The sequence below is a fragment of the Geotrypetes seraphini genome, chromosome 5 (genome assembly GCF_902459505.1).
Source record: "Geotrypetes seraphini chromosome 5, aGeoSer1.1, whole genome shotgun sequence".
Lineage (NCBI taxonomy): Eukaryota > Metazoa > Chordata > Amphibia > Gymnophiona > Dermophiidae > Geotrypetes > Geotrypetes seraphini.
Genome location: NC_047088.1, coordinates 175,175,079 through 175,192,198, shown reverse-complemented (window position 1 = coordinate 175,192,198; position 17,120 = coordinate 175,175,079). Strand labels below are relative to the sequence as shown.

Here is a 17,120-nt window from a genome sequence, read left to right as displayed (position 1 = left end):
TTGTGGGCCGATTTTTTGGCTGATTTCTAAACGGTTGTCGATGTTCAAACAGCTTCCCATGCAAAGGAATTTTGCTGAGGTCTCCTGTAATCCCATCCAATCGCTTGTTTAGCAACCGGCTCTGGTTTCAACAAGTCTAAACAGCCGAGTGGTAGGGGAAGCCCCAAAGCAGCCTCCTGCCACTCAGCTGTTTGGGTTTTTTTTTCTTTTTTAATGGCATAGATGTAGATAACAGGAAGGATGCACAGTTCCTCCTGATCACAGGCCCACCACTCCAAAATGGTGGGCATTCTCCTTCCCAGCGCATTCTGGGATGCATGGGTAGGAGCTTAAGGTCCTGATTGGCTCAGAAGCCATCTCTCTCTCCTTCCTTCCCCTTTGTCTGACATCTTTCTCCTTTCCTCCCCCCTCCCATGGTCTAACATTTCTGTCCTGCCCTTCCCTTTCTTCCCCTGGAGGCCTGGCATATTTTTGTTTCCCTTTACTCCCCATCTCTGTGGATCAGCATCTCTTTATTACCCTACCTTTGCGATTCCTCCCCTCCCCCTTGCAAGATCCAGTACTGTCTTACCCTTCCTGTACACTCTTGTTCACTCTTCGACCCATGGGCAGTGTGAGTGAAGTAAACATGTTGCCTTCGGTAACCTTGGAAGCTTTCCCTCTGCTACAGCTTCTTGCCTATGCAAGGACAGAAAGCTGTAGAAGAGGGAAAGCTTCCAGGGTCACTAAAAGCAACGTGTTTACTTCACTCATGCTACTGGCAGCCCGAATAGTGAAAGCGCAGCGCGGATGATGAACAAGAAGGGTAAGCAAGTACCATATCCTGCTGGGGGGGGGGGAGGAACGGCATTCCGGAAAAGTGTATGGGTTGCCTAAGAGTTCTCCATGGGTTGCCATTGGCTCGTGGGCCTTGAATTGAAGACCACTGCTCCACAGAAAGCTAGGAAGAGCCCAAAATATAATACCAAGGATATAACCAACCCTTGTCAGTTTAAGACACCATACTGGACTGAGAGAGACTGCAGAGAATGATACTGCTGCCTGGATTGATGTAGGACTCATCACTCGGACACTGCTTTGTTGTTTCATCACAACAAGGTGAAGAGAGCTCAGGCGAGAATCATGAAAAATTTGGATAGACAGTTTGAGGAGGAACTGCAGCAGAATGGCATCAGTTGCATTTTCTATGATGGCCATCTTGAAGGCAAAAGAGAATGGCAAAATGTATCCAGGTACGGTAAAAGAGGAACATTATACAGTTTGTATGGAGCCAGGAGGCAGATATCTATGGCATTTTGTTCTGCAAAAACAACTAAAAAGAAGAAATAATTGCTGATAATTTGGTTTCATGGCTGAGAGATAGAGAAGCGGTCAAAACTTTTCAAGCTACTGGAGATGATTCCAACAATGCACACACTAGTTGGGAAGGAAAAGTGATGCATTATGTTATGGTGAAGCTACACAGGAAGCTGAAGTGGACTGTTTGTAACCTGCACATAGGCTAACTACCATTCAAGCACTTGGTGACTGCTTTAGATGGCAAGACAATAAGCAATAAATGGGCAGGTCTCATTGAAAAAAATGTTGGATTCTGCTACTGACCTGGAAACAAATCCCAATTTTACTAATTTCTCTGTTGGCCCTGATCTTCCTCAGCTCAGTGATGAAGTAATCAAAGACTTAAGAACAGATCCAAGCTTTGGCTATAGAATTATAACTACCATTAGAACAGGTGTCTTGCCAAAGGATCTAGCTCTTTTGGAAATAGGACCTGTGTCACATAACAGATACTCACAACAACTCTAAGATGAGAATATGAATTTCCAAGCATAATCTGAAAGGAAAGAATCTGTAAAATTTAAGAATGATTGTAGACTTCTGTGCTGGGCTTTACATGGTAAACTTGTTCAATACAAAAATAGCAATTCAAAACAGAATATACTATATTATATATGTAAAGTCAAAACCAAATCACAATTGGGTGGAAAAAAAGTGTGTCTTATGGGGCGAAAAATACAGTATATCCAAAATGAAAGTCCTTTGCACAATCAGCACCAATCTATAAAGATGCTCTTTCTGACGTCACCAGGATCTCCTGACTAGAAAATGACACGGGGGAAAAAAGTGTCCCCATGAGCTTGGTTCCCGTCCCATCCCCGGAAACCATCAGATCCCATTCGCATAAGCCTCAAATAGTTTTATACTGAACATATTTTATTAAAGTATAAAAAGAAACAATATTCTGTACAATTGTCATTTTAGAAATCACAAATAATACAGAGCAAGGATCAACCAAACCCCTCTCCTCCCTCTCACAAATATCTCCTCCACTAGCGAGGAAACTGAAGTCAAATTACTACAGAATACTACATAGAAAAAAAATCAAGCTAACATGACAGGAATAGTGTTAGGGGAGTGCAACTAGGGCAACTACCCCCCTGGTCAGAGAGAGCTCTAAGCCAGCTGGAAGCTAAAGAAGTACAGCCTGAGCTTTGCAGTCCCCAGTTATGTCTAACACTAGCTCTAGAAAGCTATGTATTTCAAATCTGATATATTCTAATCACAAAATAAAAATTAATTTTTTCTTCTACCTTTTGTTGTCTGGTCATTTTATTCTTCACATCACATTGGTCTCAGGCTCTGGTTTCTGTTTCCATCTGTCTATTCTTAACTCACTTGCAAGGGTCTCCTGACCATTTGACATGTCTTCTTTCTCCATGCTCGCCATTCATCTTCTATCTTTGTGTATGTTTTTCCCCATGTTCAGCAAGCATCTCCCTTCTCTGTCTCCTATACCCTTTCTAGTATTTCCCCTGTGCCCATTTCCCTGCCTTCATTATCTCACCATTCTATGATCCCCTCTTCCTGTGTAGTATCACTCCTCTATATCTCCATGCCCCCTCCGTCCAGTATCTTCCTTCTACGTTCTTATTCTCCCCCATGTCTAGCCATCTCTCTGTGTCCATATACCCTCTCATGTCTAGCATTACCCCTCTGTGTCCATATACCACCCCCATGCAAATACAGAATTCCCCTTTTTGTCCCTGTTCCAATGCTCCCATCCATGCCCACCATCTACCCTCTTTTTGTACATCTGCCTTTGTCTAGCGTCTCCTCTTTACTCCCTTCCTCCGCTATGTTCAATATTTCACTTACTCTTACTTCATCCCCTTGTTTCAGCTTTCCTTTCCTTCTCTCTCTTCCTCCCTGAAGATCCTATACCTCTCTCCATTCCCTCTAGTCCCCTTCCCATGGATCAAACACCTTTATCCCCTCCCTTCAGTGTCTCTTCTTTCCTTCCAGCTCCACCCCACCCACCACATGGGCCCAGGACCTGTTTCCTTTCCCTCCCAATTCCCAGACCAGATCCATGCAGGACTGCTCCGACTAGAACCTTCTTGCCACTGAGTCCCTCCTTCCAATGTAACTTCTTGCCACCCATGGGAAGGAGGAAGGGAGGGTGCAAGGATGGGGGGCCTTTGGACCCGCGGTAGGAAGGGAAGGAGAGAGGGGGGCTGCTGGACTCTACACTAGAACAGACATGTACATTGTGTACACAAGAGTTTTGTCAATGTTAGGAGTATCTGTATGCTTAAGGATACAACTACCCAGACAATCATCATTCTTTAATGTGATTGGTCCTTGAAAACTAAAGGAAAGTAATTTTAGTTTTATTTTATTTTTTATGCAGTACTTATCCTAAGATGAGCAACAAAGCAATCAAGGCTTTGTTACCGTTTGGATCTTCTTATCTTTGCAAACTTGGATTTTCAGCTGACAGAAATTAAATCGAAAAAAAGAGAATGCCTGTAGATGGTGAATGATGAAATATGTGTTTGCTTGTTGACTACAGAGCTGTGTTTTGAGTTAATTTGCATTCAAAATCAAGCTCATCCATTGCATTGATCAGCAATTCTATTCTATCTTCTTTAGTTTTACCGTTGGAGGAAGGACTATGGCTCACTGGTAAAACTGCTGCCTCTGCACTCAGAGGTTGTGAGATCAAATCCCAATGCTGCACCTTGTGACCCTGGGCAAGTCACTTAATCCTGCAGTGTCCACCACTTTGAATGTCAGCTTTGAATGCCAAAGTCACAAAAAGGTGGTATACAAGCCCCCATTCCCTTCCCATATATAGCTTAAAGTACTTTAAATAAATAAAACTCACATTTAATTTTTTGTTGGTTTTGTAATTTTATAATTTCAATTATAATGTGCCACGAAAAACATTTGCTCCATTTAGTGTGCCAGAGCTAAAAAAAAAAGTTTTAGAGACATGAAACAGGATATGGCCTCTTTGCTGGACTTTGTTAAATGACATCAAATTAACTGCATAAATGCCATTTTTAAGACAATTATGTGGTTACAGATGTAGTTGAAACTACTTGTACGTTCAAATAAATATTATTTAATTTCTACATATTTCAACTATGATTTGATATAGGTAAGACTCACTTTAAGCAATTTCTGAAGATAGCTTTAGATTCAGCATACAAAGCTGCATAATTTGGTCACTAGTAGTTTATAAAGTTTGAAAAACTAAAAGTGTCTACCCCAAAATTAACACACCCTACTACATGTGCCAATTAGGTAGATGCATCTGTCAAATCTATATAAATGAATTTAAAGTATATTCTAGGATAAGCAGCATAAAATCTGTTTGACTCCTTTGGGATCTTGCCAGAGACTTGTGACCTGGATTGGCCACCGTTGAAACAGAATACTGGGTTTGATTGACCTTCAGTCTGTCCCAGTATAGCAACACTTATGTTCTTAACCAAAATATCTTTCAAGGAATTGTTAGAATGAAACACTGATAACATTAACATAATCAAAACACTTACCATTTATCAGAACCATTGTTTTTACAGCCATAAATCCAGCTTTCTGTGTACTGTCAATTTAAAAAGCAAAAACGAGGAACATTAATTATAATACTATAATGATTTAAAATACATCAAGGAAATTAGCAGTTTAGTATCATGTAGACAGAGCCTTCTTTTCAATGGACTGACTTATAAATGATGTGTCTTCACTCAAAGTGGGTGAGGGGAAGGAGGAGGTATAAATAGAACATGTTTACAGGGAATGACACGGGGACAAATTTTCCCCATTCCCATGGGATCTCTCTATCTCCATTCCATCCCTGCAAGCTCTGCCCGTGCTTTCTCCATTCCTGCAAGCTTTGTCCTCATCTGCACAAGCCTCAAAAAATATTAAAATTATAGGTGTTCAAGGCTTGCGCAGTTAAGGCAGAGCTTTCAGAAATGGGGTAGGGACAGAAATCATGGGGACGGGACAGGGATATTGAGATTTGGCGGGGATGAGGACAAATTAGCTTAAGACCAGCACATGCTGATCTACACAAAGTGCAGAGAGAATCACTGCAGCACATCACACACATCAGAGTATGTTGGCAGTTAGAGCATACTTGGTTGACAAAAAGCAACTAGGACCAACAATTATGTGATAGGCTGAATCCAAATATACCAAATAAGGAGCAGCTTTTCAAAATGGAAGCACAGCAGGAACATGCTCATTCATAAACAATAACAAAGCTCTAAAAGCAAAACATGTCATATTGATCCAGTGTATCGGAACAACTATACTAAACAATACAGTGCTTAGAGAATGTTATGATTATAGAAACTTTGTCAAATATACATATATAGAAGGAAATGCCTGTAAGTCAGAGTTCTTATATAGTATCTAGAGACCAACATGATAAAACAGAAGAGTCAGATTTTGGAGCTACACCTTGTTCTCACTTTGTTTCCTAAAAGGGTTTCTACAGGGAAATATAAGAGTATGATTAGGGGGAAACCCTCCCAACTCATAGTAGTTGAATATTTGCATCAGACCTCAATCCCAGAGCTGACATCTGCAGTCCTCCGACAGTAATAGGTGGTATCTGGTCTGGTGTCCACATAGATGTGAGAGCCACCACTTGATAAGATGTGTGACTGAGATTAAAAATCTCAATGACCGCTCCATTCTCATGGTATCTGTTGAAACTATTTGGACCATGAGCCTCTGCGTATGTAACCTAGTGTGGTAGCCAGGATGGCTGGAATGAAAGAGATCATTTTCCTATCTCCCATGTAGCAATACTAGCATAGAGCTGGAAAACAACAAAGTGTGGAAAGTGAATGGCAAATCTGAAGAGACTGCCTGTGCGAGGTCAATTGCTGCTTATCAAAAGTGTGCTGCAGGTCATAGAGGAAAGGACACTCTCCTCCCCCAGAGCTAACAGTAGCCAGTAGAAATTGATAGTGTTTTGTGATCCGGTGAAGGCATTTCTTATGTTCTTTTGTTTTCATACCCTTTCTGATAAGCACCTCTTCAAGGAGGTCTCAAGCCACTGGAAATGGCCTTTTAGACACAACCTGTGGAGGCATCTGCCAATCCAGTTGACAGTTCCAACACACCTGAATGGAGTCAGATGGATCATCTCATCTTTCAGGCCTAAGCCCAGGAGTAAATGCGATAAACAAGGCTTGAAGCTTGGGGAGGTCCCTCTTTTACTGTTCACACTTAGTACAAAGAACAAAAAAAATAAATGTTCCACAAGATTCACGGAAGTATTGCAATGCTGCCATATGAAGTCTCAGCAGCCATTTTGAAAGAAACATTAGTGGTGGATATAGCAGAGGATTGGAGGATGGAACAAGCACTTACCACCAAGAGGTGTGTGTGTGGGGAGGGGGGAGAGAGAGGGAGGCAGATGCTGGTGGAAGTGGGAGAGAGAGGCTGTCGGGGTAGGCTTAGGTGTATTGGGGAGGGGTTTCAGCAGCAGGAGGTAGTGGGCATTCCTCCTGCCCAGAATACTTCAGGTAGGAGAGAGAGTGGGCATCCCTCCTGCCTGGCATTCTTCAGGAAGGGTTCAGGGGCAGGAGTGAGTGCGTATCCCTTCTGCTTGGCATATTTTGCAGCCGGGGGTGTGTTCCCTGCCACAGCTGCTCAGTTGATCGTGACAGAGGGATTCCCTTGCCACAATCAGCTCAGCGACCATGTCTACTTGATATGTAGGCCAGCAAAGTGCATTTCAGACTTCTATTGTGGCCCTAGGGAGATACCTAGGGGGTCTTCCTTTGGGTGTGAGGGTTTTTTTTTAAAGAAAATGTGTCCCCCAATTGGCTGGTTAGACAGTGGTGGGATGCCTATTGCTGACTACAATCAGGATGCCGTTTATAGAATCAGCCCCAAAATGTCCATAGTTTGCTATTGAGTCAGAAATGAGGGAAACCACTGCTTGCCCTGGGATCAGTAGAATGGTATGTTGCTACTATTTGGGTTTCTGCCAGGTACTTGTGACCTGAATTGGCCTTTGGGGACCTAGGATACTGGGCTAGATGAGCTTTTTGTCTGACCCACTATGGTTATTCTTTTGTTCTTATATGTGTAATTGGGAGAGACATTTGGGGTGCACTTTTATAGATGGAGAATAGGATGCAATTTATTACTCTGCCATCTTTCTATTTCTGCAAATTTGTTCGAAAATTTAGTTAAATCTCTCTCTCTTTTTTTTATATTCTTTATTCATTTTTTCATCTAACAACAAGTGCAACAAATATTAACAGTTAAACTTATACAATATCACTTGAGTATCTATTCTTAGTAATTTCACAATTAAAAATAAAAATAAATCCCTCCCTCCCTACCCTATTTTTACACATGTGATTACATATATATATATTGTTCTTTATTAATCCAACCCATCAATTTATAATTAAACTTCCTCCTACCCCTTCCCTATACAATTATATCAGCTTGGGAAAAATGATTATTCATTTATTACAATATTCTATTAATGGTCTCCAAACCTCCTGAAATTTATTAAAATTTCCTTTCTGCAACTCTAATATTCTTTCCATCTTATACATAGGACACAGTGAATTCCACCAAAAGCACAGTTACTTACCATAACAGGTGTTATCCAGGGACAGCAGGCAGCTATTCTCACATATTGGTGACATCATCGATGGAGCCCGGATGCGGATGCCTCACAAGCAGACTTGCTTGAGGAAACTCAAAGTTTCGAGTCACCCGCACCGCGCATGCGCGAGTGCCTTCCCGCCCAGCACAGGGTGTGTCTCCTCAGTTCAGATAGCTAGCAGAGAAGCTAACCAGGGAAGGTGGATGGGTTGTGAGAATAGCTGCCCGCTGTCCCTGGATAATACCTGTTACGGTAAGTAACTGTGCTTTATCCCAGGACAAGCAGGCAGGTATTCTCACATATGGGTGACCTCCAAGCTAACCAGAATGGGATGGTGGGAGTGTTGGCAATTTAGGAGAATAAATTTTGTAATACTGTTTGGCCAAACTGTCCATCCCGTCTGGAGAAAGTATTCAGACAATAGTGAGAAGTGAAGGTATGAACCGAGGACCAAGTAGCAGCCTTACAAATGTACTCAATAGGTGTAGATATGAGGAAAGCCACTGAAGCTGCCATTGCTCTGACTTTATGGGCTGTGACTTTACTGTGAAGGGGTAATCCAGCCTGGGCATAGCAGAAAGAGATACAAGCCGCCATCCAGTTGGAGATGGTACGCTTAGAAATAGGATGGCCCAACTAAATTGGATCGAAGGAAACAAAAAGTTGAGGAGCAGTTCTGTGTGATTTGGTGCATTCCAAGTAGAAGGCCAAAGCACATTTACAGTCCAGAGTATGAAGAGCTGATTCTCCAGGATGAGAATGAGGCTTTGGAAAAAACACTGGAAGTACGATGGATTGGTTGAGATGAAATTCCGAGACCACTTTAGGGAGGAATTTAGGATGAGTATGAAGAACCACCTTATCATGATGGAACACAGTGAATGGTGGGTCAGTAACTAAAGCTTGGAGCTTACTGACTCGTCGAGCAGAAGTGAGGGCAATGAGAAACACCACTTTCCAAGTGAGATACTTCAGATGAGCCTTATCAATTGGTTCAAATAGAGGTTTCATGAGTTGAGAAAGGACAACATTGAGGTCCCAAACTACAGGAGGCGGTTTGAGAGGTTTGACATTGAAAAGTCCTTTCATGAATCTGAAACCACTGGATGAGCAGAGAGGGGTTTCCCTTCAATAGGCTGATGAAAAGCCGCAATTGCACTGAGATGGACTCGTACAGATGTAGACTTCAGGCCAGAATTGGATAAGTGCAAAAGATAGTCCAAAACAGAAGATAAGGAGGAATACTGAGGCTCCTTATGAGAAAAACACCTTATATAAAATCTAGTCCATTTTTGGTGATAGCATTGTCTAGTTTTAAGCATTCTAGAAGCTTCTAAAACGTCTCTTACAGATTGAGAAAACTGAAGAGGGGTTATGTTGAGAGGTACCAGGCTGTCAGGTGTAGAGACTGCAGATTGGGATGAAGCAGAGATCCTTGACTCTGTGTAAGCAGAGAAGGAAAAACTGGTAGAAGGTATGGCTCCCTGCTGCTAAGTTGAAGTAGAAGGGAGTACCAGGGTTGTCTTGGCCACTGAGGAGCAATTAGAATCATGGTGGCATGATCGTTCTTCAATTTGACCAGAGTCTTGAGAATGAAAGGGAATGGAGGAAATGCGTAGAGGAAAAGATTTGTCCGTTCCAGAAGAAAAGCATCTGCCTCGAGGCGGTGAGGAGAGTATATCCTGGAGCAGAACTGAGGCAGTTTGTAGTTGTGGGGAGCTGCAAAAAGGTCTATCTGTGGCGTTCCCCACTGTGAAAAAATGTGATGAAGAGGCGAGGAATGGAGAGCCCATTCGTGAGGTTGCAGTAGACGACTCAAGTTGTCCGCCAACCAATTCTTCGCCCCTTGAATGTAGACAGCTTTGAGGAAGGTGTTGTGGTGGATTGTCCAGTCCCAAACCTCCAGAGCTTCTTAACGAAGGGAGGCAGACCCTTACCCTCCTTGTTTGTTGACATATTACATGGCGACTTGGTTGTCCGTCCGAACGAGGACTACTGTGTCGTGAAGCAGATGTTGAAAAGCATGGAGAGCTTTGAGGATCGCTCTGAGTGCCAACTAATTGATATGACACTGACGATCCATACTGGTCCAGAGGCCTTGAGTATGGAGACCATCGAGATGAGCGCCCCAAGCGTAGGTCGAAGAGTCTGTCGTGAGGACCTTCTGATGAGGGGGCGTTGAAAAAGCAAGCCTCTGGAAAGATTGGAAGAGAGCATCTACCAACGGAGAGACTTCTTCAAGGAAGGAGTGATTGAAATGTGTCGAGAAGGAGGGTCGCAAACTTGCGTCCATTGAGATGCCAGGGTCCACTGAGCAATTCTGAGGTGAAGTCTGGCAAAAGGAGTCACGTGTACTGTGGAGGCCATGTGACCCAGAAGTACCATCATGTGACTCGCTGAGATGGAAGAGCGGGAAGACACTGTATGACAGAGCTGAAGAAGAGCTTCCAGACGTTGTTGTGGAAGGAATGCTCTGAGTTGGACAGTGTCCAGAACAGATCCAATGAATTGTAGATTCTGTGAGGGCTGAAGTTGAGATTTGGGAAAGTTGATTTTGAATCCCAAACTTTGTAGTAACCAGGTAGTCCATTGGGTCGCTAGAATAACCCCTTGAGATGTGGAATCTTTGATGAGCCAGTCGTCGAGGTAGGGAAATACCTGAAGTCCATGATTCCTTAGAGCTACTGCTACCACTACCAGGCACTTGGTGAACACTCTGGGAGACGAGGCCAGGCCGAAGGGTAGTACTTTGTATTGATAATGCAGATTCCCCACCCGAAATCTGAGGTATTGACAGGAGGCCGGATGAATGGGGATATGAGTGTAGGCCTCCTTGAGATACAGAGAGCATAACCAGTCGTTCTGCTTGAGAAGGGGATAAAGAGATGCCAGGGACAACATTCAAAACTTTTCTTTGATTAAAAATTTGTTGAGAGCCCTGAGATCCAGAAAGGGTTGCAGATCACCCGTCTTCTTTGGAACAAAGAAGTAACGGGAGTAAAACCCCCTGTTCTGCTGTTCCAAGGGAACTGGTTCAATGGCATGGAGAGAAAGCAGAGCTTGAGCTTCCTGAAGAAGAAGGGCGGTCTGGAATGGATTGGAAGGATACTCTCTTGGAGGAAGCTCTGGTGGAACCTGAGTGAAATGAAGAGAGTATCCTTCCCTGATGATGGTAAGCACTCAAAGGTCGGATGTAATTATCGTCCATCGGTTGTAAAAATGATGGAGATGACCTCCTATAGGGGGAAGAGGAGACAGAGACAGAACAGTGGAGGTTATGCTCTGTTGTAAACAGTCAAAAAGGCTGAGAAGCCTTAGGTGCAGCAGAAGGTTGGGGTTTCTGTTGCTTCTGAGGTTGCTGTTTTTTCAGAGGAGGGCGAGTATAAGGAGCCGGCTTCGGAGCAAAACGCCTTTGATAGATAAGAGCAGGGCGTGCAGGCTTGGCAGGAGCTGGCTTTGGCTTAGGTCTTACTATAGAAGCAAATGATTTCTCATGGTCAGATAATTTCTTGGTGGCTGCCTTGATAGATTCATCAAATAGGTTGTTACCCTCACAAGGAATGTTAGCCAAGGAGTCTTGACGGTTAGAGTCCATGTCAATGATACGAAGCCAGGCAAGACGACGCATAGCTACAGATCAAGCAGCTGCTCGGGCAGATAACTCGAAGGTATCATAAGATGATTGGAGGAGATGCAGACGTAATTGAGATAAAGAAGCAATGACTTCTTGAAACTCAAAATGCATTTGATTATCCAAATAAGCCAAAAACTTTGGTAGAAGAGAAAGAAGAAATTCAAAGTAAGTGATGAAATAAAAATTATAATTGAGGACTTTAGAGGACATCATAGCATTCTGGTAGATGCGACGTCCAAATTTGTCCATAGTTTTGCCCTCCCTTCCAGGAGGAACTGTGGCATAAACCTTGGAAGGATGGGACCTCTTCAAGGATGACTCAACAAGCAGGGATTGATGAGATAACTGTGAGTTGTCAAACCCTTTACGATGCACAGTTTTATACCTAGAGTCCAATTTTCCTGGAATAGCTGGTATGGAAAAAGGCGTTTCCATGCATCAACCAAAAGTCTGATTCAAAAGCTTATGAAGTGGAAGCTTAAGACACTCTGCCGGAGGTTGAGGAAGATGCATGACTTCTAGATACTCCTTAGAATACTTGGAGCCAGTATCCAATTGAATATCCAAGTCTACAGCCATCTGTCGCAGGAAAGACGAGAAAGATAGCTGATCTGTTAATGCTTTGCCTCAAGAAGGACTCGAGGACGTCGAGGCAGCCTGTGTCGAAGAAGAAGTTTCGGCAGGGAAAAAGGCATCAAAGGAACCTGGTGACTTGGACGAGGCAATCAAGACCGGAACATCCTCAAGGTCCAGCATCGGAGACCTCGAACGAGGAGTCGGTGGTCTGGTAGAGGTTGGAGTAGATCGAGGCTTCGAGAAAGATGGTCTGTCATGAGATGAAGAACGATGCATGGAAGGATGCCTCGATGAAGGCCTCGAATGTCGGTGAGAACTGTGTCTGGAATAGAGAATGACATGGGGAAAAAATCTGTTCCCGTCACTGCACTGTCCCCAGCCCACCATCCTCTGCACCGCCCCGTCACCGCCGTTCCCTTCACTGTCCCGTCACCGTCATCGCCATCCCTTTCACAGCCCCGTCACCGCCATCCCATTCACCGCCCCATCACCGTCCCCGCAGCATCCATATAAGCCTCAGTACTGCAAAACACCATGAAGACAGAAGACAGTCCTGCCACTACTACTACTGCACTGAGAATCTGTTTCAGTGCCTCTGCCCTGTGGTAAAAACAGAACATAAAATAAATCAATTGACTTGTCCTCCCTTGCAATGACGTGTCCCCCATGTTCACCTATAGCTCGAATCAGGTCAATTGTGCACACTAAAAATGCAGGAGGATCTGGAACGTGAGCGAAGGCAGGCAGTGATACAAAAACAGCAGACACCCGACTGATTGCAGTGTTCCGCCATCTCTCTCCCGCCATCTCACCTTAGATGTAGAGTATGCTGGCTTTCTTTTTCGCCCAGCCACACGTGCGGGTGATCATTTGTTCAATATTCTCCTCTGATGCAACCGGGAACAGGAAGTTGTAAGAGAGGAGAAGATTGATCAACTCGAGCAGCCGCGCAAGCGCGGCTTTTTGAACGCATGCGGCTGGGTGAAAAAGAAAGCCGGCATACTCTACATCAGTGTTTTTCAACCTTTTTACACCCGTGAACTGGCAGAAATAAAAAAATTATTTTGTGGACCGGCAAACTATTAGGACTAAAATTTTAAAACCTTGTTTCCGCCCCATCTCCGCAAGCTCGGTCACCTCAGTAACTATAGAAAAATAGACAAATATAGTGCAAAATATAGACAGCAGATATAACTTCTCAAAACTGACACATTTTGATCACTAAATTGAAAATAAAATCATTTTTCCTACCTTTGCTGTCTGGTGATTGATTTCATGAGTCTCTGGTTGCGTTTCCTTCTGTCTGTGTATCCTTTCTTTCATTTCTTTCTTTCTGCACTCAGGCCCAAGAATTGTCCCTTTCTATTCCCTCCGTCTTTCCTTCCTATGTCCTTAGTGCCCCCGATGCCTCCTTCCCATGTCTTTAGTGCCCCCAGTGCCTCCTTCCCATGTCGTTAGTGCCCGTTCCTGTCTTTAGTGCTCCCAGTGCCTCCTTCCCATGTCTTTAGTGCCCCTAGTGCCTCCTTCCCATGTCTTTAGTGCTCCAGTGCCTCCTTCCCATGTCCTTAGTGCCCCTTTCTGTCTTTAGTGCCCCCAGTGCCTCCTTCCCATGTCTTTAGTGCCCCCAGTGCCTCCTTCCCATGTCTTTAGTACCCCCAGTGCCTCCTTCCCATGTCCTTAGTGCCCCTTCCTGTCTTTAGTGCCCCCAGTGCCTCCTTCCTATGTCTTTAGTGCCCCAGTGCCTCCTTCCCATGTCTTTAGTGCCCCAGTACCTCCTTCCCATGTCCTTAGTGCCCCTTCCTGTCTTTAGTGTCCCTAGTGCCTCCTTCCCATGTTTTTTTAACTAAAATAAAAGAAATAAAATAAAACAGCGATTCGTGAAGAAAAAAACACAAACCACGGTTGTAGAAAAGGCACAAAGTGAACAAAGTTAAACGCAGAGAGTCAAAGACGGACTTCTCGGCTCCATGGAAAACTGAGAACTGAGGAGACGCGCCCTGTGCTGGGCGGGAAGGCACTCGCGCATGCGCGGTGCGGGTGACTCGAAACTTCGAGTTTCTTCAAGCAAGTCTGCTTGTGAGGCGTCCACATCTGGGCTCCGGCGATGACGTCACCCATATGTGAGAATACCTGCTTGCTTGTCCTGGGATAAAACTGTAATTTAATCTATTCCAGTTTTTCCAATTAAACGTAATCTGCTGAATGGCAACTCCTGTCATAATAAGTAATAATTTATTATTATTTGCAGAAATTTGACTTTTTTCCTCACTGACATTCCAAATAAAATATTATCATAGGATAGAGACACAGGATTTTCTAACAAACAATTTATTTGGCCCCCAAATCGATCTCCAAAAAGCCAAAATGAATGGACAGTAGAATAATAAATGATCTAAAGTCCCTGCTTCGAGATGACAATGCCAACATGTATTAGACTTAGAGCTATCTAACTTTTGTAAACGAACAGGGGTCCAGAAAGCTTGGTGTAACAGAAAAAAACCAAGTTTGTCTCATAGATGCTGACATTGTACAACTCATCCTCCAAGACCAAATTTGTGGCCATTGAGACGCAGTAATTTGATGCTTAATCTCAATGCTCCAAATGTCCCTAAGGCCAGTTTTTGGTTTTTTATTCATAAATCCAGATATCAATTTATACCACTGTGCGGCCTGGTGTCCCAGGAAGTCCACCTGAAAGCACAAGAACTCTAAACTATATTGGTTATTAAGATTTTTCCATTCAGGGAACCCCACCTGAATGGCCTGCTTCAGCTGCAACCATCTAAAACTCTCTTTATATATGGTACCTACCCCTCCCTAACTAGAATTGCACACTTTTCTACATCTGTTCTTTATCAATGTTGGAGAGGGTTTGGGCAAATTGGAACCTATAAGCATGACTAATGGGAATGTAAACCTTTAAGAACATTTTGGTTTGCATGGGCTGAACTATTTACTAACATGTTCTTGTTCTTCATTTGTTCCGACTCAGCTCGGTTCCTGATGAACTTGCCCCTGGGGGGCATTCCCCCTAAGATGGTAAAGATGCTGCTCCTGTGCTTGGTGATTATGCACCATAAAGTGGCCAAGAGGTGGCATACACAGGAACTTCCAAACTTATCAATACGTAGTGCTTTATGGGATACTTTTACCTCAGCAAGTTAACTGCACACACAAGAAGTCGTTTGACCCATTTTGAGAAACAATGGACTCCTTTTCTCTGTTGGATTGTGAGCCCACTGGGACAGAGAGGGAAAATTTTCTAATGATTGAAAATGTAATCCTCATTTCTAATGTATTAGTATTGCAATCCACTTAATACTCATGTACAAGTGGTATATCAAATATAATAAATCCAATCCAATCTATCCTAGCTTTTATACATGCTACTCTGTTTCTTTTGGGAGTTGAGTTCTGATCTTGGACTTACAAGCTTGGGAAATGATCTGGCTGCTGGAGAAGGTGATGTTCAAGGTAGTTTAGAAGGTGGAGGGTACAATAATTTGGGGCAGGCCTCTGCCCATAGAAATTTTCATTAACCACGCAAAAAAAAAAAAAGAAGATACTAGCAATGTTACTAACATTAAGAACCGCTTAAAAGGATGAGAGAATAGTTAAGCTCTAGAATGCGTTGCCAAAGGATGTGGTAAGAGCAGATAGCGTAGCTGGTTTTAAGAAAGGTTTGGACAATTTCCAAGATGAAAAGTCCATAGTCTGTTATTGAGAAAGACATGGGGGAAGCTACTGCTTGCCCTGTATCGGTAGCATGGAATGTTGCTACTCCTTCGGTTTTGGCCAGGTACTAGTGACCTGGATTGGCCACCATGAGAATGGGCTACTGGGCTTGATGGACCATTGGTCTGACCCAGTAAGGCTATTCTTCTGTTCTTCACTCTCTCAAAAAAGTAGTTATTGAAACAGAGACCTTTCACACTATAAAATGGAGTTCTGGATGCAATCATCTTTAAGTTTCTAGTACAGGACATGAACCATGAGGAAACAAGTTATACACTGAAAAAAGCTTTTTATTTTTTTAAAAAGAAAAAATTGCTTTTACCATGAAGCTGTTTTGACAGTGGAAATGACTATAGTTCTTTCTGAAGCTTGCAAGAAGAAAAGTGAAAAATGTTTCATTGGATTCCTGTGTAAAGAAAGACATACAATTTAATTTAGGACCTAAGGTAAGGGGTAAATATTCAGCACTTGACTGGGCACATAAGGCTTCTACCCAGATAAGTCTTACTTACTGGGCCAAACCTGGAAATTCAGTGGCCCTTAACAGGATGGTGCCACTGAATATCTAGGTAGAATACCACAGCATGATCCAGCTAATGTTGGGCAATCTTGGGATGGAATCTGGGCAGAGCCAGGACTTACCCAGTTAGCGGCAATATTCAGTCCACTAATAAGGTAGCTGTCTGGATAAAATTATGACAGCAAAAAGACTTTCCTAACTTTATCTGGATAGATCTACTAGTCTGTATATCATTAGTTCTCAGAAAAGTCCTGGAAGATTATATCTAGTGCTACTATCTGTGTATAACCAAGGATTTATTTATTTATCAAAACTTATAAACTGCAAATCTAGAAATTCTAAGCGTTTATAGTAAGAACATTCACAGTATAATTGTTGATGTTATCTGGGTCTCGCCATGTCTGGGTAAGTACAACCGACATTTCACCCATCATGCTGTGGCTTTCTCCAGCATACCCCGAAGAAAGCCACAGCATGATGGCAGAAGTGTTGGTTCTACCTACCCAGATGAGACCCAGACAACAGCAACAATCAATACAAATTGCTGCAATGATACAAAAAAATTATCATGTATATATATCATGAAGAAAATTGGATTTTTTCTTTAAACTCTGTTGAGCCCTATGGTCTAAATTTAGAAATAGAATGGGTGATTTTAATTTGATTCCATAAGATCTGTACTATGATTGGTTGAATTATTCATATGATCATGTATTTAA

The 17,120-nt window shown here is 43.0% G+C and overlaps 1 protein-coding gene across 2 annotated transcripts in view; it reads right to left on the bottom strand.

Annotated features, from left to right (window-relative positions):
- The window catches only part of PGAP1 (post-GPI attachment to proteins inositol deacylase 1), a 215,526-nt gene that overhangs the window by 109,862 nt on the left and 88,544 nt on the right, over positions 1-17,120 (bottom strand). For both annotated transcript variants that reach the window (XM_033946396.1, XM_033946397.1), the window contains exons 10-11: positions 16,204-16,287; positions 4,845-4,894 (exon numbers count right to left, since the gene is read on the bottom strand). In XM_033946396.1, coding sequence (XP_033802287.1) covers positions 4,845-4,894; positions 16,204-16,287 — 134 coding nt within the window. The remainder of the gene's footprint in view (positions 1-4,844; positions 4,895-16,203; positions 16,288-17,120) is intronic.